Source organism: Eptatretus burgeri, chromosome 15 (genome assembly GCF_056783735.1).
Source record: "Eptatretus burgeri isolate ZD-2024b chromosome 15, Ebu_testis_v1, whole genome shotgun sequence".
NCBI classification, from domain to species: Eukaryota; Metazoa; Chordata; class Myxini; order Myxiniformes; family Myxinidae; genus Eptatretus; species Eptatretus burgeri.
In genome coordinates, this window is record NC_140975.1 from 65,599,667 (window position 1) to 65,624,000 (window position 24,334).

Consider the following 24,334-nt stretch of genomic DNA (forward strand, 5'->3'; position numbering starts at 1 on the left):
ACAATTGTTTAAAGGACATTTATAACAGGAAGATATTAAATAATCAAAGCGGTATCACTGAGCTTTGTAGGAGAGAATAAGTTAAATATTCATCAGAACAAAGGAACTCATACAGCCTTTCACAAGACAAGGGACAGGAACAGACTTCAGCTGGTTGGTGTGCAGACCCAGCGCTGTGAGTTTGGTTAGTTTATCAAACACTCCATTAGGAACAGACTTCAGCTGGTTGGTCTCCAGACCCAGTATTGTGAGTTTGGTTAGTTTATCAAACACTCCATTAGGAACAGACTTCAGCTGGTTGGTCTCCAGACCCAGTATTGTGAGTTTGGTTAGTTTATCAAACACTCCATTAGGAACAGACTTCAGCTGGTTGGTCTCCAGACCCAGTATTGTGAGTTTGGTTAGTTTATCAAACACTCCATTAGGAAGAGACTTCAGCTGGTTGGTCTGCAGACCCAGCACTGTGAGTTTGGTTAGTTTATCAAACACTCCATTGGGAAGAGATTTCAGCTGGTTGGTCTGCAGACCCAGTACTGTGAGTTTGGTTAGTTTATCAAACACTCCATTAGGAAGAGACTTCAGCTGGTTGGTCTGCAGACCCAGCACTGTGAGTTTGGTTAGTTTATCAAACACTCCATTAGGAAGAGACTTCAGCTGGTTGGTCTGCAGACCCAGCACTGTGAGTTTGGTTAGTTTATCAAACACTCCATTAGGAAGAGACTTCAGCTGGTTGGTCTCCAGACCCAGTATTGTGAGTTTGGTTAGTTTATCAAACACTCCATTAGGAAGAGATTTCAGCTGGTTGGTCTGCAGACCCAGCACTGTGAGTTTGGTTAGTTTATCAAACACTCCATTAGGAAGAGACTTCAGCTGGTTGGTCTGCAGACCCAGCACTGTGAGTTTGGTTAGTTTATCAAACACTCCATTAGGAAGAGACTGGAGCTGGTTTGTCCCCAGACCCAGTACTGTGAGTTTGGTTAGTTTATCAAACACTCCATTAGGAAGAGACTGGAGCTGGTTTGTCCCCAGAACCAGTACTGTGAGTTTGGTTAGTTTATCAAACACTCCATTAGGAACAGACTTCAGCTGGTTGGTCTCCAGACCCAGTACTGTGAGTTTGGTTAGTTTATCAAACACTCCATTAGGAAGAGACTGGAGCTGGTTTGTCCCCAGACCCAGTACTGTGAGTTTGGTTAGTTTATCAAACACTCCATTAGGAAGAGACTTCAGCTGGTTGGTCTGCAGACCCAGCACTGTGAGTTTGGTTAGTTTATCAAACACTCCATTGGGAAGAGATTTCAGCTGGTTGGTCTGCAGACCCAGCACTGTGAGTTTGGTTAGTTTATCAAACACTCCATTAGGAAGAGACTGGAGCTGGTTTGTCCCCAGACCCAGTACTGTGAGTTTGGTTAGTTTATCAAACACTCCATTAGGAAGAGACTGGAGCTGGTTTGTCCCCAGACCCAGTACTGTGAGTTTGGTTAGTTTATCAAACACTCCATTAGGAACAGACTTCAGCTGGTTGGTCTCCAGACCCAGTACTGTGAGTTTGGTTAGTTTATCAAACACTCCATTAGGAAGAGACTGGAGCTGGTTTGTCCCCAGACCCAGTACTGTGAGTTTGGTTAGTTTATCAAACACTCCATTAGGAAGAGACTTCAGCTGGTTGGTCTGCAGACCCAGCACTGTGAGTTTGGTTAGTTTATCAAACACTCCATTGGGAAGAGATTTCAGCTGGTTGGTCTGCAGACCCAGTACTGTGAGTTTGGTTAGTTTATCAAATGCTCCGTGAGGAAGAGATTTCAGCTGGTTGGTCTGCAGACCCAGCACTGTGAGTTTGGTTAGTTTATCAAACACTCCATTAGGAAGAGACTGGAGCTGGTTGGTCTCCAGACCCAGCACTGTGAGTTTGGTTAGTTTATCAAACACTCCATTAGGAAGAGACTGGAGCTGGTTGGTCTGCAGACCCAGCACTGTGAGTTTGGTAAGTTTATCAAACACTCCATTAGGAAGAGACTGGAGCTGGTTTTGCTTCATCTTCGACTCTTAGTTTCATAACCAAATAATTAAACACCAAATTATATATAAAGAATATCTGGTGATATTAATGCCCAAGTCACATTTGGCACGGCGGCCGTAGGGTCTACAAAATCTATGGCCACTTGCAATTATAGGGCGGCCGCAGTATTTCCACGGTCACACAATGTAGCAGTCACATATGTTTTTATTTTTCGGGGAGCCGAATGGCGTATTTAGAAATTGTGGAGACCGAAAACGTGGGGGTGCCGTACGGTCATTGATTTGATGTCGCACGGTGACCTCACGGTGTCCCTGTGGCGGCCATAGAATTTTCAAGGCTGATGCAAGGTTGCCTCAAGGTGTCCGCAAGGCGACCGCAGGGGGGCCCTAAGGCGAACGTGCGGCCAGACGGACGGTAACGAGTGGGTTTTTTTTATTATCAGTTCTTTTGTTTCGGCTTGTCGAATTGCTACGGTGAACGTAGAAATGAAAAAGGTTATAACTCCGCGCTATAATTCCATGGCGACCCCTACGGCTTGTAAAATATAGCCATACAGCGTAGCGCCACCCTGAGGCCACCGCGCGTTTCTGTCAATTCAGAGGGCGTACGGCCGCCGTATCCTCGCCTTAGAGCAAATGTGACTTAGGCCTTAGCAACATGGGTGAGACATGCTAGCAAACAATGTCATAAAGACACAGAATCGAAAAGATGATACTTTCTGAAATATCCAGTGATATGTGTGATTGGGATGTGAAAATACCCCAAAGTAGAGGATGAAGTTTAAAAATAATCTCATTCCTTGTTACTTGTGTGTATCCAGAGGTTCAGATAATCAATGCTGGGACAACTGCAGTCCCATCTCAAGGAGATGGGGATGGGCCTGGCATCTGCCTGGGGGCATGGCCAGACGGAGGCCCCTGGAGTACCGGCGGAAAGTGGACGCAGCGACGTGCTGTTCTGGCACATGCTCCCATACCTGACCTGACCTGCAGTCCCATGGGTTGTTATTAAGTCGGATGTGCTGCAGGTTAGTCACGTGGATAGTAGAAGGCTTAAAATAACACAAGGATAAAGATCTACCCCCCCCCTTTCCCCCTACCTCCAGACAAGTGAACGCAAACATTCTTCAGTGGAGAAAGAGGAATATGCCATTGTTGAATCATTGCACAAGTGGCGACACTATCTGACTTGGTGCCATTTCACCCTGATCACCAATCCAAAATCTGAAGTCTTTACCTTCGGCTCCGAGCAATCGGGAAAGATCAAGAATGATAAAATAAAAAGATAGAGGATTGAACTTGCCTGCTACAACTTCGATACAGAGTTCGAATCTGGGAGCGAGAGCAGTGGCAGACACATCATCCAGAGCATCATGCTCGGCAATCAGTTCAGATACCTTAATCGAACTGTTCTGCCACCCCGGCATTACAAGGACGGTACATTTCGTAAGAACTTGGAATCTTTCCTTCTCTGTTGAGGATGTGAAGAAGGTAACGGCTGCCTGTCCACTGTGTGCTGAGTGCAAACCAATATTCCATCAACCGCAACAATCACTTTTTTTGCCTGGTGTTGGCTTAGCGGTTCAGATGGTGGCTTGGGATCCAAGGTTCCTGAGTTTGAGGCCATGTAAATTAACACCAGTGGGTTGACCACAGCCCGTTGTCATCGTTCCGAGGTCGGTGAAATGGGCACCAGTGTACTGGTAATAGGGGCACTGCATCAACGGCATAGCTGGCGCTCGAACCAATGATGCAACCAGCAGACGATGGGAAGTCACATTTGATAAAACCTCCACAACCCTTTGAAAGACTCAGTATTGATTTCAAGGGGCCCTTCCCATCATCTACCACTAACTGCCACTTGCTTACTGTGATCGATGAGTCTTCTCGTTTCCCATTCGCTTTTCATTGTCCTGACATGACAACTTGCACCATGAGTAGATGTCTTAGTCAACGTATTGTTATATTAGGTATGCTTGGGGGAGGGAGGGGGCTTACATAATTCTGATAGGGGAATTTCCTCTTTGTCGTCAGAATTGAAGCACTTCCTACACTCCCATGGTGTCTCGAACAGTCGCAACACCATGTATAATCTCGGAGGGAATGGGCAGTGTGAACGTTACAACGGTGTGATTTGGAAATGGGCAGTGTGAACGTTACAACGGTGTGATTTGGAAGAATATTACTCCAGCTCTCAAATCACGAGCACCACCAACTCCTCAATGGGAGAATGTTCTGCCAGATGCCTTGCATTCCGTACGTTCACTGTTCTTGAGTGTGACAAACGTTACTCCACAGGAGCGTTTATTTAATTACCAATGTCAGTCTACAAGTGGCTGCTCAATTCCGACACGGCTATAGTCACCTGGACCTGTTCTCTTGAAATGTCACATGCGGTAATCCAAGTATGATCCTGTCATTGAGGAGGTGGAACTGTTTAAGGCTCACATGCGCTACCCTGGCAGGAAAGAGAAAACTGTGGCTCTGCGTGACCTGACACCATGTGGTGAGGTCCAAAACTCTGGTGGCTTCGATCCTCCAGATTGCGGTAGTGTGTGTCAGGGTGGTGCTGAGGTGTTGTCCACCAGACGGTAGTCTCCTTGGGTTAACCTGAGGAGGTCCCTTCAGGTGGGTGCCTGAAATGTCCTATTCTGAAGAGAGGATGGTCCCCTGTCTCTGTTATCATCTGAGCTCAAGCTTTTGAACATCGGTATTGCAGCACTCTCTGGGGTTCGGAGACCGGATAGTGACGAGATCAGCTTAGGATGGATGGTTGCAAGCTCAAGGATGAGAGGGTCACTGAGAAGTTTTCGAACAGGATGAGTGGCGATGTGGGGGGTTTGTGTGCTTTGGGGAATTCTGAAGAATGGTGGAATGCCTTCAAGACCACCGTCCTTGATGTAGCCGGTGGATGCCTTGGAACTCACTGTAAGGTGAAGAAGAATTTTGTGTATCTCAAGGGACACTAGATACCATTGACTAGAGTCACAAGGCCAGGCTTATTGGCATGCTGAGCTGTTCAGGAAGTTGAGGCGTAAAACTGTACATGCGCTGAGGGTGGACAAGGAGGACTATGTGCAAAGAATCTGTGAGGGTGTACAGCATCACCTGTGGTCAAGTGATTCTCATTCTGCTTACAGAAGAATTCGCACATTGCGTTCCTCCAAGCCCATCCCTCAGTGTACTGTAGTTAGAGTGGAGGGTGGTGGGGTCTTTATAGTGGAGTCCGAAGAGAAGGCCCACAGGGCCGGTTACTTTGAGCATCTGTACCAGGCTGATCCACCAGCTGTCGAGTTGGATGTCACGGGTGTTACTATCCCTATTGCTGACCCTCCAATCCACCTTCATTTGTGGAAACACAGGCTGCCGTGAACCGGTTGAAAAGGGGTAAAGCTCCTCGGATCTGTGGCATCCATACTGAACTTCTCAAGGCTGGTAGAAATGCTGTACTCATGTCGTTGCATGCAGTTCTGTGCTATGCCTGGAACACAGGCATCATCCCAACTGATTGGAAGAGGGGTGTGGTTGTCCCTCTCTGGAAAGGAAAGGGTGATCTCCAGGACTGCAATAACTACCAAAGTGTGACACTTCTCTCAGTGCTGGGCAAGGTCTTTGCTTGGATAATTATTGATAGGGTTCACCACCATCTGCTTGAGCACCAGCACAGAGCAGTTAGGCTTTACACCAAAGAGGTCTATGATTGACCGTATCCTTGCCCTTTGGGTCTTCACTGAACACAGATAAGAGTTTTGGCAGGGGCTGCTTGCAGCCTATGTTGATCTCTGCAAAGCATTCGATTCAGTTAATCAGGAAGCCCTCCGGTCTTCGTGGGATGCCACCAAAACTGATCAATCTGATGTTTCAACTATATTCTGGAACTGCCAGTGCTCTGAGTTGTGGTGATGCCATCTCAGACTTATTTCCAGTTGTTACTCTAGTTCGCAGAGGTGTACACTGGCTCTCACACTTTTCAGCACTTGTATGGACAAGATTATTGGGAGTATGTTGGAGAGATCAAGCTGTGGTGCATCATTTGGGAATGTCAAGATCTCTGACATTGATTTCACAGATGATGCAGTCATCTTTGCGGAGACTCTGGACATCATTTTGGGCTCCCTCGAGGTGCTGAATGAGGAGCCAGAGCCACTGGGATTACAGGTTTCCTGGGTCAAAACTATGATCCAGGCTTTCAATAACATCTTGGATGCTGCTATCTTGTCTGGTACTTGTTTGTGGTGAGGATGTTGAGGTCATGGAGAGATTCACTTTCCTTGGCAGTGATATTCATGTCTCTGCTGGCTGTGAGCCAGAGGTCAACAGATGTCTGGACCGAGCCTGGGGAGTCATGGATTCACTGGATCATGGGGTGTGGTGCTGGAGTGTGTTTAGGTCCTTGGTGCTTCCAGTCTTGCTCTATGTATGTGAGACTTGGACTCTGACGAAGGATCTGAGACAGAGACTTAATTTCTTTGGTACCATGTGCTGCTCACCAGATTCTCTCAGCGATGGAGCCTCATGAGTGGAGGAGGCCAATGGGCCGATCTCCTGCCTCGTGGTTCCAGCAGGTTGATCGGCATCTCAAGGAGAAGGGGATGAGCCAGGCATCTTCCTGGGGGATGGCCAGACAGAGGTCTCTGGAGTACTCGTGGAAAGTGGACACAGCGGCGTGCTGCTCTGGCCCAGGCTCCCATACCTGACCTGACCTGACCCTCCACCCACCCTGTGCCCCCCCCCCCACTGTACATAATCTTAGACCTCGATTTTTTTAAATGTTGTAAATAAACTTTAGTACATCACGGCTGATGAAGGTTGTGGTCAAGTTTCATCGAAATTGTATGTGTGGTTTAAACGAAGAAAGCAAATACCTATTTTGAGGGGCAAACCCCATAGATCCCTTTCGGGTCCGATTTTTTTAAATGCCATGATCAAACTTTGGTACATCACAGGTGATGAAGGTTGTGGTAAAGTTCCATCGAAATTATATGTGTAGTTTCAGTGAAGAAGTTGCAAGTAGTTGTGGACGGACAGACTGATGGTGTGCTATCCCATTTACTCCCGGAGCGATGTTCCTGGTGAGCGAACAAGACATTTACCTTTTTAATTCATCATAAAATGACGAGGTGAGTTGTTTGCAAAACAGTAAGGTGGGTGAGGCTAAACATGTTACTTACTGTACTCTGCTGTAAATACAAAATGCAAACGAGATGACAACCTGTATGTGGTGCTTCAGTGAAATGATATTCGACAGTAATATACTCTGAAGATATCAGGACTAATGTCATCAAATGGCCAATAACACCGACACACTTGGGACAAACCAGAGGTTGCATTGCGCTAAAAGGGTCCTTTTCAGGGACAAAAACCATGGACCACAACAAGACCAGTGGGTCCCTCCTTCCCTCCCTCTTCCCTGTGGGAGAAAATAATTATATTAATGTACTCTCAATTATAATTGTTGCTGGTGCTTTATAAATTTAATTTCTATGCTATAAGTCAAATTGGATGTCAGTTATGCTTCCTTTTAGCCAAGTCTTTTGACCTTTTTGTTGATAAAAGGAATGTCTTGCTGTGGAACAAAGTGACCTGGTTGACAGCACCAACTTTTGCCATGATTACATCATTCGCTTTTCACCGAGGAGACACGTATTGCATTTTGAATTATTTTGCCTATAGGCTTATCAGCTCCCTCCACTCTCCCAAAAAGCATTTCCAATGCCAGAAAATGTAATCTTATTTTAGTGCAAATCATTGTAGATGTTTACCATCTCGGTGGCTTGTATTCCATAGTACTGTGTTAATAAAATTATCTAATGTAATGTACTTTCCGTTGTGGACAGTGAATTAATTGTGGCTTTCATTTGAGCAACAGGATTTACATCGAGTCGGTTAAAACGTAAACTACAAAATTCTACAACACTGGGTTGCATTTCCAACCCTGGTGAGGTAGCTCAAATCCGAATGTGCAATCCTTTAAGAGTCTGAGCTATCCTGGCAGGTCATAAAATAACAAATGCAATGACTTACTTATCGTGTCCACACAAACAGCAGTTGCAGTACACATGGCTAGATGTGGTTCAGCCAAAGCTGAGCACAATTAAACTGACCCTTACAATTAAACTGTCAAATCCGATGCTGTGCAGGGCTGTTCCAGCAGGGGGCATGTCAGGAGATGCTGCATGGTTTGTGGTTCAGTGCCGCAGTCACACACAGTGTCCCTGTCATTTAAGTATCCCCATTTGGAGAGAGTGACTTTTGTTCTTCCAACACCAGATCTTAAGGCCCGGTCACACCTTGACGTTTTAGCCAACGTATGCCGATTTTTGAATTTTTTTTTAAAACGCTGGCACACGTTGAATACGTTATGGGTAAGTTTTGATAACATTGAGAGCACGGTGAAAAACACTGCCATACGTCGTTGTACGCTGGCTTTAAACGTTGTACTTTTTGGTTGTCCTCAAATTTTTTCATGCTTGAAATTTCACGACGTATGCCGGCGTATGACTCACACGTTCCGCTACGCTGGCCACAAGTTGTATGCACGGTCTGCGATCGTTGACAGACGTCAACACATGCTACTTGTAAGTTAATCATAAGTTGAGACACGCCGAGGTAATGTTTAGCGTACTCGAAACTTATTTATAACCTTTGATTAACGTGTTGTTGGCACGTTACGTGATCGTTGCCACACATCGACAGACGTTACTTTTAAGTTACTCATAGGCTGAAAGACGTCGGTATAATGGATCGTCCTTGTGTCAGCGTCCACGGCCACGGCCAGGACACTTATTTGCAGCATTCTTCAAACTTTTCTTCGGCATGACGAGGATGTTCACACTTCGATGTCGAGCTTGGCTATGATTCCAATTGTCCATCGGCAGTGTCTATTTAAAATAGTCGAGTTTGAGCGTTTTAACACGTTCAGAAGAAACGCTTCAAATTTCCGAGCGCCAGCGTCAAAAAACAAAGGCGAGTGACAGCAATTTAAATCGTTCATTGTAAACAATGAAACTAGCTGAGTGGTACCGTTTAAAAGTCGTTGAGTGTAAAAAAAATCCAATTGTTGAGCGCAAGCGTCTACTTTCAATAGTGGAGATGCAGCCATTTAAATCGTTGAGTGGCAGCCTATGAATAGCAAACCCTACGTCACCGGCAAAGATAAACTGCCGCACGATATGGATAAGTTAGGCTATCGTTGGGCATAGTTTGTGAATGCTGGCTTCACGATAATTATTCGTTGGTATATCGTATCTATAAGTAATCAAAGCGCTCTATGCACATTATTAGTTCATTGTGCATTTGTCCAACCCGTTATGAATAGACCTAAATCGTAAAAACAAGCTATAGCTCATTGTTGAAAAAGCCCCATAAAAAATTAGCCGCGAAGAACTTCGAACAATGGTGAAAAGATGTCTCCTACCCGTGGACACGCGGACGCAAGGAGGATCCATCATAACCCACACCCTCCCCTCACACTCACCTACTACTGCCAACATGAACAAACTACTACTAATACTAATACTGATACTGATACTGATACTGCTGACATGGACATCGACTCAAAAAGGACTCGAAAACACTGTTGGGTTCCCATTTTATGAGCAGCATTTTTATATACCAATTCCCAAAACCGCTGGGAACACGTCTTTATATGGCAGTTAGTTGTAAGCTAGAAACACGTTAATTTTTTTTTTTTTTTTGTCGACTGGAAGACGTCATTGGAATACGTCTACATACGTCGATGTGTGTTGGGACTACGTAAAGAATTGGTTCAAAGCACGTCAAACATAAGTTAGAAATAAGTTTCGCGTAAAAAAGACATTACCGCGACGTGTTTCAACTTATGAGTAGCTTATAAGTAGCCTTTGTGGACGTGTGTAAGCGTCCACATATCGTGTGTAAAACTTATCCCCATCGCATGCGGAACGTGTGTCATACGCCGAGTACGTCGTAAAATTTTGAACATGTTTAAAATTTCTTGACGTACTCTACTTACTACGACGTATGATAGCGTACTTTAGCGTTCTACTCACATATACCAAACTTACTCATACCGTATTTGACGTGCCCCAACGTTTTAGACACATTTTTCTTAGGTCGGCATACGCTGGCAAGATCGCCAAGGTATGACCGCGATGTTGACACTTCCATTTCTACGGCAGTTATGATTCGAATCGTTGTGCGTCAGCCTTTTAATAGGCTACGTCACGACATCGTCGCGATGCGTGCAACGCGCTATGCCTAAGTTAGACTATTGTTGGGCATCGGTTGTGTAGGCCGACAACAGGTTCAGCATTCGTTGGTATAAGTTATCTATAACACAACGAAACGTTCTGTGTCCGTTACCAATGCGTTATACATAAGACCAAGTCGCTATGAATACGTCCGAATCTTTTAAAAAAAAACATCAAAAGTTCAACGTAAGCCAGCGTTTTACATACATTTTAATACGTTGCCATCGCTGGCTAAAACGTCAAGGTGTGACCGGGCCTTTAGTCTGTTCAGGCATTTCCACATTGCATAGCTTGAATTTGCTCCAGGGGATTTGAATCTGCTCCAACAAATGCCATGTGATTGATTATTTGAAATAATGCTTTACTTTTACTCTGCTTAAGACATGTGACGTCATCATGTCGACGTCACCCTGCTTCACACAGGAGCTTTTTGCTTGTGTGATTGGAATCAAAGGGTACCTAAGATTTGCAACTTTTTATTGTGACTATGTCTTAAGAATGAAATATTTTATTGTGATGACGTCTTAAGAATGAAATATTTTATTGTGACTATGTCTTAAGAATGAAATATTTTATTGTGACTGTCTTAAGAATGAAATATTTTATTGTGACTATGTCTTAAGAATGAAATATTTTATTGTGACTGTGTCTTAAGAATGAAATAATTTATTGTGACAGTGTCTTAAGAATGAAATATTTTATTGTGACTGTGTCTTAAGAATGAAATATTTTATTGTGACTATGTCTTAAGAATGAAATATTTTATTGTGACTGTGTCTTAAGAATGAAATATTTTATTGTGACTGTGTCTTAAGAATAAAATATTTTATTGTGACTATGTCCTAAGAAGGAAATATTTTATTGTGACTGTGTCTTAAGAATGAAATATTTTATTGTGACTATGTCTTAAGAATGAAATATTTTATTGTGACTGTGTCTTAAGAATGAAATATTTTATTGTGTCTGTGTCTTAAGAATAAAATATTTTATTGTGACTATGTCCTAAGAAGGAAATATTTTATTGTGACTGTGTCTTAAGAATGAAATATTTTATTGTGACTATGTCTTAAGAATGAAATATTTTATTGTGACTATGTCTTAAGAATGAAATATTTTATTGTGACTATGTCTTAAGAATGAAATATTTTATTGTGACTGCGTCTTAAGAATGAAATATTTTATTGTGACTGTGTCTTAAGAATAAAATATTTTATTGTGACTATGTCCTAAGAAGGAAATATTTTATTGTGACTGTGTCTTAAGAATGAAATATTTTATTGTGACTGTGTCTTAAGAATGAAATATTTTATTGTGACTGTCTTAAGAATGAAATATTTTATTGTGACTATGTCTTAAGAATGAAATATTTTATTGTGACTACGTCTTAAGAATGAAATATTTTATTGTGACTACGTCTTAAGAATGAAATATTTTATTGTGACTACGTCTTAAGAATGAAATATTTTATTGTGACATCTGTCGAAAGAATACAGGTTTACTGGAAAAGTCCCTGGGAAAAAGTGTTGTGGGCTTTAGACCCTTCTGTTTGGCAAAAACCGAAATTACCCTTTTATTCGTGTACAACATACAAAAGTACATTTTTTTTAAACCTGAAAATTTAAAATAAACCTCTTTAAAGTGCATGTGGACATAACTTATAAAATAAGAACTAAAAATATCTCTTGGGAATTTTCCTTCCACCATTTATTTATTTCACATAGTATATGTGAATTGCATGTCCATGCACACGTGAAATATAGTTTGTTTATAAATCTTGTGATTGAACACGATTCAGCCTTGAAAAGTCATGTGAAAACCAATTTTTTTCTTTATTAAAGACCACGATTTTCATTCCTCTGCATTATGAAAACATACCTTCTTTGGGCGGTGAATAATAGACCGCTGTCGCAATCGCTCCGAACAAAACATGCATTACCTCGTTTTCTTTGCATGGGTTGTAATCAAAATTTTCCTTTGTTTCTTAAAAAGGTAGCTATGTTAAAAAAGGTAACTTACGAGGGGTAAGAGCGGGGAAAGGGAGAGAGGAGTGGGGGAGAGACAGCAGGGAGAGAGGAGGGATGGGGAGTGAGGAAGGGTGGGGAATCGAGGAGGGGTGAGGGAAGGGAAGACAGATGTGAGGTGGAGCGTTAATTACCACCCGGATGCGTCCGGAGACAAACACTGCCGAGACATGTGCAGAGACAAACACCGCCTGGACGTGTCCAGAGTAAAACACTCCCAGATGCATTTGGAGCCAAGCTGGCCGGAGACAAACACCGCTTGGCTACATCCAGAAACAAACTCCCGTCTGGACATAAACATCGCCCGGACATGTCCGAAGACAAACCCTGCCCAGAAACGTCTGGAGACAAACACCATCCAGACATAACCACCACCTGGATATGTCCAGAGACAGAGAGAGGGAGGGGAGAATGCGAGAGCGGTGTGGGAGGAGGGTGCTGCACTGTATTGCGAGGGGGTAGAGCATTGATGGAACAGAGAGAGTTATGCTTTTTGAACAGTGCGTGCGTGCACGCACACACACACACACACACACACGCACACACACACACACACACACACACACACACACACACACACACACACACACACACACACACACACACACACACTTGGCTGATATCAGCAGCAACACAAAAATCATGAGTAGCTTTCACCAAAAAACAACGTTCCATTTATATCGACGTTTCAGGGCTATGTTCACAAACATTAATCTTTATAAAAAGCTGCATGTGAAGGGTGGAAAAAAATTTGGCTCGATAATTAAGAAAACATGTTAATATAGCAAAAAGCTTGGAGATCGAGTGCTATTTCCCAACAACTCACTCAGGGTGATGGAGCATGAACTACTTGCTCAGGGTGATGGAGAACGAACCACTTACTCAGGGTGACAGAGCATGAACCACTCACTCAGGGTGACAGAGCATGAGCCACTTGCTCAGGGTGATGGAGCATGAACCACTCCCTCAGGGTGACGGAGCATGAACCACTCACTCAGGGTGACGGAGCACGAACCATTCAATCAGGGTAGTGGAGCACCAACCACTCGCTCATGGCGATGAAGCACAAACCACTCACTCAGGGGCATGGAGCATGAACCACTCACTCAGGATAGTGGAGCACCAACCACTCGCTCATGGCGATGAAGCACAAACCACTCACTCAGGGTCATGGAGCATGAACCACTCGCTCTGAATGATGTGGCAGGCAAAAGTGTCACAGTGAGTGAACGATTCGCTCAGAGGAGGTTGTGCGGATCCACTATCGACTGTAAGGAGTTCAGCAAGTGGCTTAAGCACTCATGCAAACACTCCAATTAAATGGTTGATAAGGAATGGTTGGCCATGATCTCTGCATATCATATATGATCCCTTTAACTATAAATCCAGTCTTCACCACGCACATAGCAGTTAATGAAATAAAATGAATTCGTTAAAATAATGACTTTATGCACAAAATAGTTGCAGCTTAATGCAGAACAACTCTGGAGACATCAAAAAGTTCAATCACCCATGAATTAATCATTGCGGATAATCTGCCATATTGCCTGCTCGTCTGGACGTGCCTCATGTCCACGCAAATGTTATAATTTTTTTTTAAAAGGTCTGTTTTTTTTTTACCAGATTTGCTTTGATTCCCTGTGGAGCACCTCACGGAACCTCCGAAAATACATACACAGATGTGGCAGATGCTTTGGATCAGTAGTCACTCTGAGGGACTCTCTGAGGGTGTGATGTCCATCAGTGAATGCATTAAGTCATGTAGCTCAATGAAGCACCTTAATTTTGGCACGTTCCTAAATTTTTTGTTCACTCAATATAATTCTCCAAAAGGTGAGTTTAATGAAAATAGAAAAATAGAAAAGTGTGTTCACAAGACAATTCACAAGAAAAGTTGAATAGAAAAAGATAAGTTTAATGCTTTGGAAATTTCATATGTTCTTGTCTATCTATGGAGAAGGAGGGAACATAGCCTTGCGTGCTTAAAGTAAATAGGTATATCAGCTTAGTTATAAGACTCATTATTTCTATAAATTATCAGATTTCACAAAAGATTTTGACACTTAATTTGTCCAGACAATATCGATCCTCAAAACCAAAAAAAATATTTCGATGATATACCTTAATTAGTCCGTGAGGGTAGATCGTGGAAAATCGTATCATATAAGGCAAGAAATCAGTCCAAGATGCTAATTTGAAAACTATAGTACTTACAAAAGTGATGTAGACAGCAATTCATAGCCATGATGAACAGGCATTTGGATAATATGAGTAAGGAAAGTGAAAAAAAACAATCTTTATCGTTAAGAAATCATTGCGGCCTGTTCCAAGTCAAGACGTGGTGGAGCAGGCCAAAAACATGGTGGTTTCAGACCCCAGCAGGGTTACTCAGGAAACACCGAAAGACCCGAAAGTGAGGTGCCAAGGATCGCCTGATAAAGGATATAATTAAATAAGGCTGTTAATTATCTTCAAAAGGGATGTTTTAATTAACTCAAACATACAATTTTCATTCATCCACTTCCTTGGAGTTTTCTTGGTATGATTGCAAAGTTTCAGGCTGATAGGTTTCATAGTTTTGGAGTTATGGAGGAGACACACTGACACAATGACACACACATTGACATTCAAAGTGCAGAATACAGATCTTAATTTCACTTAAAATGCATTCTTCTCTTAAAATTCTAATTTTATTTCAGTGTTTTTTGGAACCAAAACTAATACCATCTTATCAACCATGAAAAATGAAATCCGATATTGAATTAGAGTTAATATAAAGCTATGAAAGTGTAAGAAAATACAAGCCTTAAAAAAAGGCTCCACTGAGCAAACAAAATGGAGGTGATTTCATTTTGAAGCCCCCCCTGAGTGGGGGAAATCACTCTTTGAACTGAGAAACCTCTCCCAAATGGACTGACAAACCAACCGACTGGTGGATATTATATATATATATATATATATATATATATATATATATATATATATATATATATATATATATATATATATATATATATATATATATATATATATATATATATATATATATATATATATATTTATATATATATATATATATATATATATATATATGCCTGGTGTTGGCGCAGTGGTTAGGGCAGCGGCTTGGGATCCAAAAGGTCCTGAGTTCAAACCCCGTTGAGCCACTGAATTAATACACCAGGGGGTTCACTCAGCCTGTCATCCTTCCGAGGTCGGCGAAATGAGTACCAGTTGTACTGGGCCGGTGTATGCCCCGGTTAAAATAGGTGTACCATATCCCTGTGTCGTAAGAGGCGACCAGGGTTGCGTCAGGAAGGGCATCCGGCGTAAAATATGTGCCAAATCACAATGCGGATCATACGGATGATCCGCTGTGGCGACCCCTAACGGGAGCAGCCGAAAGAAGAAGAAGAAATATATATATATATATATATATATATATATATATATATATATATATATATATTGTTACGTTTGAGGGGGGGTATGCATTCAAAGGGTAATTAGGATGTTTAATTAGGTATGCCATGCTGTTCGAGTTTACCAGGATCTCGATGTAATAAGTAGCAATTCAGTGGTGATAAGTTGTCTAGTAAATGTTCATTTCTTCAAGGGGGGAAATGATAATTGTCACGTAATTAGATAGGGACACGGGATAGGGTAAGTGTGTCTGCATAAACCCCTTTTGGTATTCTCTGGAGACTGGCCGTGACATCACAGGACAGTGCAGCGGATGGCTCCGCCCCGTGATCACGATTGGCAGAAGGCGACGGCGGTGGGCCAATAAACGGCTCGATTGGAAGTGACGAGGACAGGAGGATAAAAGGGTTCTGTTCGGGGTCGAAAAGGAGGAGGAAGAAGATCGGGACAAAAACGATCGTGTTTTTTTTGGTGTGGAAGCTGTTGCGCGGAGAGCGTCCTTGTTGTTGTTCTGATTCGATCGTGTTCTTCATCGTGTCTTGGAACCTTGCTGAGCCTCGTGCCTCACCTTGGTTGGCTCTGGGGTTCTGCTGACTCGGAGTACGGGGTCGAACGGCGGGCGGACCTGCCTCCCTCTCCTGCTCGCAACTTGGCGCCAGGACTGCTTCCCTGGCGGCTGTGAGCGGACTTGGGCCAAGACCAGGAGGTCAACAGCACCACGGTTTCTCCTGCCCCCCCCCTGACGAGAGCAAGGCCAGCTCGTCCGACGCCGATCCAGGGACAGTTGCGTCCACACCACGGTCCAGCCTGACCACCAGAAATAGCTACGTTTTGTGTGTGTGTGTGTGTGTGTGTGTGTGTGTGTGTGTGTGTGTGTGTGTGTGTGTGTGTGTGTGTGTGTGTGTGTGTGTGTGTGTGTGTGTACCTGGTGCCTTAGAGGGTTTGAGAATTGTATATTCATTGGAATTGTCTGTGTTTTCCCCACGCCCGATCCCGCACCATCCCGTCGAATCGCCCCGGATCCCTCTTCTTGCTGAGTCTTGTTATTTCTGGTTAATAGTAAAAACAAATAAACATCATCAACTCAGTGAAAAGTGACTCGTGCCACCTTCCTCGTCCCGTTTGCGGTAGAGCGATTAGAACCGCCATGTTTGGGTTATAAATAAATAAACCGCCTCCATCGTTTCGGCTCATTCTACGTTGGCGGGACTGTTCAAGTCCCGTGGACGTCACATTGGTGTCAGGGTGTTGGATGTTCGAACCCCTCTAAATTATATTTGGTATCGGGAGAATATACCAAGATTAAAATCTCGCCACGAATTGGAATATAAAATTACTACAGGAAAGCGCACGAGCGCGGGAAAATTTTGGCGGGATTTTTCAAATTTAAATTAATTGGCGGCAAACAGGACTTCTGCACCATGGCGGATGTGCAGATGTTTGAGGAGGAAGGCCACGTGTCTGGCAGCGAGTCAGGGGAAGAAGGGAGAGACGGGGGTAGGGTTGGAACCTCCCCCATTCCGAGCGTGGACCGTGTTTCATCGCCCGTAACGGGGCCGGCAGCGCCGGAAACCGGCGCGATATCGGTCCAGACAATGTTGGAAAGTTTAATAGGGGACATGACGGCACAAATGGCAAATCAATTCGTGACACAGAGGGCAGAAATGACAGCACAGGGGGCAGAGATGGCGGATCGATTGGGGGTAATGGGGGAACAGTTGGGTGCACGGATTGATTTAATGAGGGATGAATTGGGGGAAAAGATGGAGAAAATGAAAACTGAGATGCAGGAGTGTGTGGATGTTAAATTGGGAGAAATACAAAGTAAATTCGAGGATAGATTGGAGGTAACAAAGGTAGAAATTACATTGGAGGGGGAAAATATACAAAAAAAATTGGTAGATAAAATAGATGCAACGAACATTCGGGTTGATAAAGTGGATGAAAGCCTGGAACGTCATCGTGCCTGTGTGGATGCTCGTATGCAGCTGCAAGTAGAAGAGTGGGGAGAGCTGAGGAAGCAAGGAATGAATTTGGCAGAGGAGGTAAAAGGATTGGAGGCTCGTTTGGACGAACAAGATAAAATTATGAGCCAAGATGAAGTCTTGGATAAAGGCCTGGTAGAGCCGTCTTTTGTAAGTAGAGTGTCCGGGTTGGTTGAGGAGCAGATACAAACTCGCGATGGAGCCTTGGAGGAGGTTGTGCGGGCCCAGAAGATCCTGCGGGAAGAGGTGAATCGGTCCATTCAACGTTTAGAACAGGAGGCAAAATTGACCCATGAGACCCTCACCACAAAACATCTTTGGCCACAGTGGGCTCCGAAATTGGATACGCAGCCACAAGGGTGTTTGATCCCTGGGCTGGATTCGGACAAGGGAGAAACTGAGAAGCGGGCCACCGTAAAAGTGATCCCCTGGTAAATTTCGACGGGTCAGGGAGCGTTGAAGCTTTTCTGACACAATTTAAGTGCATTTCCTGACTAAACGGGTGGAATGAGCGGGAACGTACAGGGAATTTGGTGGCAACGTTGCGGGGACCAGCCGCAGATGTGTTAAACGTGATCGCGGAGGGATGTTGACCAGCTCCCACATTCGCGAGGCGTTGAGCCGTCGGTTTGGGTTCGCGGCAAACTGTGATCTGGTGCGGGCTCAGCTCCAGCACCGCAGATTAAAGCCGGGTGAGACAGTGCAGGAGCTGGCACAGGACATTTACCAATCAGTCAGGATCACGTATCGGGACCTTACAGTGGAGGCATGGGACAGACTGGCACTCAAAATTTTTAGCTGCTCTTCCTGACCCTGAGGTCCGAGCGCTAGTGGAGTTACAGGACCCACCCACCGTTCACCGAGCGGCCGAGTGCGCGGCCAGGCTGGCCTCGTGGAGTCGGCCGGGTCGGGTGCCCGAGAGGCCATCGGTGACGATCCGACAGGCGGAGATTCAGGATCAGGGAGGGGGGCTGGGAGAAATTGGCATTACCCAAATGTTTCAGGAAATTTGCCAGAAACTGTCAAGTTTGATAAATGGGGATTCCGGTAGTTAGTGCGCCAAAGCGGCGGGGTCCAGCCCAGCCAATAGAGCAATTCGATTATGGCCGAGGGGGTCCGGAACCGGAAGAGACATTTCACCGATACTCACGGGGGCCTTTTATGGGGAGTTGTTTCCGGTGCGGGCGAAGAGGACACATGCAACGATATTGCCGGTACCCGGCGATGGAGAGACCCTCCAATGGACTTTCAAGCCCGGAGAGGATGAATCCTCCTGCTGAACCGCCAGGTCTATCCGAGATGCCCTTTCATAGGTCGGGTCCGGAAATCACTGTCGGGGGTCGGGAAAACTAGATTGGGCTGAGCATATAGGGCCATGCTCGGCTGCTGAGATAGTGGTGAAGTGCCTCATTTGGTAAAAAAAAAAAAAAAATGAATTGTGGGAAAATTGGCATGGGTTTGTAAGTTCTGCTGGGTTTTAGAGTGACAATAGGAACAATGGGTAATTGGTAACAAAGCGGGCACGAGTGGCTGTCCAATGGCTGGTGCGTGGATCAGGTGAGGAAAAGTGCTGTGTGAGTTGTTTTAAGTTAAGAAGTGAAATGTATGGTGCACACATTGATTTTTTATTGGACATGGTGTGGTAACAGGGAAGGTCATGGTCGGCGAAGTGTTAGAAATGCAGGTGTCACATGTAAAGCCGATGGGGTGGGGGAGTCATGTGGGTTTTGTGGGTGGGGATGATGTGCTTGTCCACAGGGATTGCTGAAGCTCACGGTGAGCGTGAATTGTGACCCCCTTCAAGGAGATTCACCACCTGGTGGCTAATGGTGACAGTGTCTGGAGGCAACTGGGAGAGGGTCTGGTTGGGCGACCAAGGCCGGTAGGACCTTGGCGACCCAGGAAGGCCAGAGGAGCCAGTGAGACCCCTTCCAGAGTGTTGTACGGGATTAGAGCTGATGGCTACCAGGGGGGAGGGAATCATAGGGAGCGGGGCGGAGAAACGTCCGGGTTGGACTAAAGCTTACCTGTGGGCATGGTTGCACCTGAGATGCCCCCATCATCTTGTGGTAACCCACCCCACGGCCATGACGGGATTCAGCCTGCATGATTAAAATGAGGACCATGACCTAGAAATGTGATGATGACCATGGTGTGAGTGTTGTGAAGATGTGTGAGTCCCACTCGATCCCGCACAACTTGACATGTGCAGCAAGGGCATGATGCCTCCATAATTTTGGGGCAAGCAAATTTGAAAATTGGCTCCCCAGGTAACGCTGGGTCTATTAGCATCCACTGGGGGAGGCAGTCAAGTGTAAATATCCTGTGAATAGTGTCGTTAAGGCTTAGAGTAGGAATGTAAAGTATAAGTGTTGTGTTTTTGTGGAACCTTTTGTTTCCCCTCCCCAGATCACTGGAAGAGTGCTGGCCAAGAGCGATGATCCAGAAGATGGAGTGCAACTTCGCTCAGTGCTCTCATGTGATGAAAAAAACAAAAAAACGAATGATTGTTTAGGCGAGGATAAGGCCATAAGGGGGTAGTACATTAAGCGGGATAGGTAAGTTAGCTGCGACTCGCTGCCCATTGCCCCTCCTACTTTATTTCGTTAGGTTAATTAGGTGTGAGTCAGTAAGTGTTAAGGCTGGTACGGTAGCGCCTGTGATATACCTTGCAGGAGCTGCGGTACCAGAGGAGGGGGCAGTGTTACGTTTGAGGGGGGGGGATATGCATTCAAAGGGTAATTAGGATGTTTAATTAGGTATGCCATGCTGTTCGAGTTTACCAGGATCTCAATGTAATAAGTAGCAATTCAGTGGTGATAAGTTGTCTAGTAAATGTTCATTTCTTCAAGGGGGGAAATGATAATTGTCACGTAATTAGATAGGGACACGGGATAGGGTAAGTGTGTCTGCGTAAACCCCTTTTGGTATTCTCTGGGGACTGGCCGTGACGTCACAGGACAGTGCAGCGGATGGCTCCGCCCCGTGATCACGATTGGCAGAAGGCGACGGCGGTGGGCCAATAAACGGCTCGATTGGAAGTGACGAGGACAGGAGGATAAAAAGGTTCTGTTCGGGGTCGAAAAGGAAGAGGAAGAAGATCGGGACAAAAACGATCATGTTTTTTTTGGTGTGGAAGCTGTTGCGCGGAGAGCGTCCTTGTTGTTGTGCTGATTCGATCGTGTTCTTCATCGTGTCTTGGAGCCTTGCAGAGCCTCGTGCCTCACCTTGGTTGGCTCTGGGGTTCTGCTGACTCGGAGTACGGGGTCGAACGGCGGGCGGACCTGCCTCCCTCTCCTGCTCGCAACTTGGCGCCAGAACTGGTTCCCTGGCGGCTGTGAGCGGACTTGGGCCAAGACCAGGAGGTCGACAGCACCACGGTTTCTCCTGCCCCCCTGACGAGAGCAAGGCCAGCTCGTCCGACACCGATCCAGGGACAGTTGCGTCCACACCACGGTCCAGCCTGACCACCAGAAATAGCTACGTTTTGTGTGTGTGTGTGTGTGTGTGTGTGTGTGTGTGTGTGTGTGTGTGTGTGTGTGTGTGTGTGTGTGTGTGTGTGTGTGTGTGTGTGTGTGTGAACTTGGTGCCTTAGAGGTTTGAGATCTGTATATTCATTGGAATTGTCTGTGTTTTTCCCCACGCCCGATCCCACACCATCCCGTTGAATCGCCCCCGATCCCTTTTCTTGCCGAGTCTTGTTATTTCTGGTTAATATTAAAAACAAATAAACATCATCAACTCAGTGAAAAGTGACTCGTGCCACCTTCCTCGTCCCGTTTGCGGTAGAGCGATTAGAACCGCCATGTTTGGGTTATAAATAAATAAACCGCCTCCATCGTTTCGGCTCATTCTACATTGTCCCGTGGACTGTTCAAGTCCCATGGACATCACAATACTATATATATATACACATCTACCCAGCAGCCAAGCTGTCACATGCAAGAAGAAAAAGAAAAATAAGAGCAATGGAGCGAGTTCAGGGTGATTTTAAAATTTTTTCTCAAGAACTCTCAATAATTCCCAAACATTAAATATATATATATATATATATATATATATATATATATATATATATATATATATATATATATATATATATATATATATATATATCTCTGTTAGGAAACTAATATTTTGCATATTTTTAGCTAAATGGTACAGAAAGACATGACATGATCCTGAGAGTCATGAGATATCATGTGATTTATCATGTGGCCCAGCAGTGATGTTTAACGGTTTTCACTGAGTCATGGCATGGTGCTCATTGTGGAAGAGCGAGTGTTTCTCGTCAAACATTACATCAAGAATGTCAAATTACATTTAAAAGTCGTTTTGGTGGTCGTACAAAACCTTTAAAATCAGTGATATGGAAACTGTTGAAGTAGTTCAGAGAAACAGGCTGTGTGAAAGGTAAAAAGCCCATGTGCCAGCCAAGTGTTGTTATACCAGTGAAAGTGTATGAAGTCCGGGAAAGAATGGAAACAAAGAAACAAAGAACAAATCTCTGAGACGTTTTGCACAACAAGTTCACTGTTCATATTCCAGTGCAAGGAAGGTGGTCAAGACAATCAAACTTTATCCCTGCAAAATTCAGGCAGTGCATCAGTTATGAGAGCCAGATCTAGAGAAATGCGTCGTCTATTGTGAGTGGCTCCGGAGGATGGTAAGAGAACAAGACAATGTTTTGAATGTTCGTTTTTTTTTTTTACATGCAAAGCATAGTTTCATCTTTCTGGGAATTTCAATTCACAAAGCACTCGTTTATGGTTAAGTGAACAACATTATGCAATCCATGAAAGGCCATTGCATTCAATGAAAATTGCTGTTTGGTGTGCTGTAAGTGAGCAAATAATTATTGGCTCAATTTTCTTCTCAGAAACAAATTTAGAACGTTACATCAACACAATCCATGAGTTTCTCGAGCACCTTACAGAAGACTAAATCAACCAAGGATGGTTTCCGCAAGATGGTGCCATGGGTCACACTTCGCGATACAGCATGAACAAACTTAGGCTACTCTTTGGGGACCATGTAGTGTCCAAGTCATGATGGCCACCTCAATCCCCAGATATTACATTGCCAGATTTCTTTTTATGGGGATATTTGAAGTATTTAGTGTACACTCAAATTCACACACTGTTGGTGAATTAAAAGCAATAATCAGTGACACAATCAGCAATTTTCCCCGAGAAATGTTACACTTTGTGTCGGTGAACGTGCTGGGAAGAATGAATTTGAGCCTGCAACACAGTGCTCGACACTTTCAGCACTTCATTTAAAGTAATCATTTGTGTGGATCATGAGACATCTTTCTGTAACATTAGACTACATTTACACAGAATATTAGATTCCTAACTGATGTAGTTTTTGGTGTACGATAATTATTTAGGGTTCTCAAATAAAACCCACCCTGTATGACCTTTCAAAAGACAAGGGACAGGAACAGACTTCAGCTGGTTAGTGTGTAGACTCAGATGTGTGAGACTGGTTAGTTTATCAAACACTCCATTTGGAAGAGACTGGAGCTTGTTGGAACTCAGCCACAGCTCTTTTAGTTTGATGAGTTTATCAAACACTCTATTTGGGAGAGATTGTAGCTTATTGTTGTACAGATTCAGAAATGTGAGACTGGTGAGTTTTTCAAACACTTGACTTAAAAGAAACTTAAAAGACTGTTTTTGTTTCAAGTTTAACAAGCTTAAATAGTGTGCAGTTTTGGTCACCACAATGTCGAAGATTCCAGCAATGTCAACGATTTCCTCTTTAAGTATTTGTAATTGGTGTTGCCAGCCCAAAGTGTGAATGAATAAAGACATTGTTCCTTACTCATGAAATATTATTTGAACTTCGGTAAAATGCTGCAGTTGAGAGGATTCCTTTGCAAACATGATTATCCATGTATTCTGTTGCATTTGCTTTCTGTAAAACATATATCTGCCTTCAATCGATATTGATTTTGGATATTGATTTGTCATTTTTTGATAAACACGATGTAACAACCAGGAAATGTTGCATAATTTCCAGGAAGACTTAAGTGTATTAATTAGTACATGATTAAATTAGTACATGATTAAAGTACATAACTTTAGATATTTCTTATTTAGTTCACAAATTTAAAGAGTACTAGACAACCCGTGAACCCGCCGGGTTCCCGTTGTGACAGCGGTTGATGAAAAAAATCATTTCAAGAAAAAAATTAAAAAAAAGATAGCTCCTGTGAACTTTACCGCTAAGGTTGTTTGCATTGATCAAATTCTCCTGAAGAGTACTTCACTGAATTGGGAATTGATTTTAAATAATTTTTTCGTTGCCTGATTCGAATGAAACTTGATACTGCATACCGCAGGAGAATGGTGAGTAAGGTGGCCCTAAAATTTTGGCCTAAAAATTTACCTAAAAGTACGGTGGCCTAAAAAATAACTCTGATGTAAAACCTGGGTAGATGGCACTTCTAAGCCTTGATCGGCAATCTGCCGAAGAGAGGGACATCTCTGGTTTCAAACCCGGTGGGTTGAGCTCGTCAGTGTTGGTCAGCAATCTACCATAAATGGGGATAGAGGCACCATTTGTATTCTTGAAGCGGACGAGTAGCGGACAAGTAAAGCCCTCCCAGACCTTTTTGTACTGTGAACAGACAAACATCCTCAATATT

At 44.0% G+C, this 24,334-nt stretch overlaps 1 protein-coding gene across 1 annotated transcript; it reads right to left on the reverse strand.

Moving 5' to 3' along the window:
• Positions 1-81: 81 nt before the first annotated feature.
• On the reverse strand, positions 82-23,498 carry LOC147012365 (uncharacterized). Its single transcript, XM_085856386.1, has 2 exons — positions 23,114-23,498; positions 82-2,000 (listed from the first exon to the last, which is right to left on the reverse strand). Exons 1-2 carry the CDS (start codon positions 23,496-23,498, stop codon positions 82-84), a joined length of 2,304 nt encoding a protein of 767 aa, XP_085712512.1.
• Between the last annotated feature and the right edge of the window lie 836 nt (positions 23,499-24,334).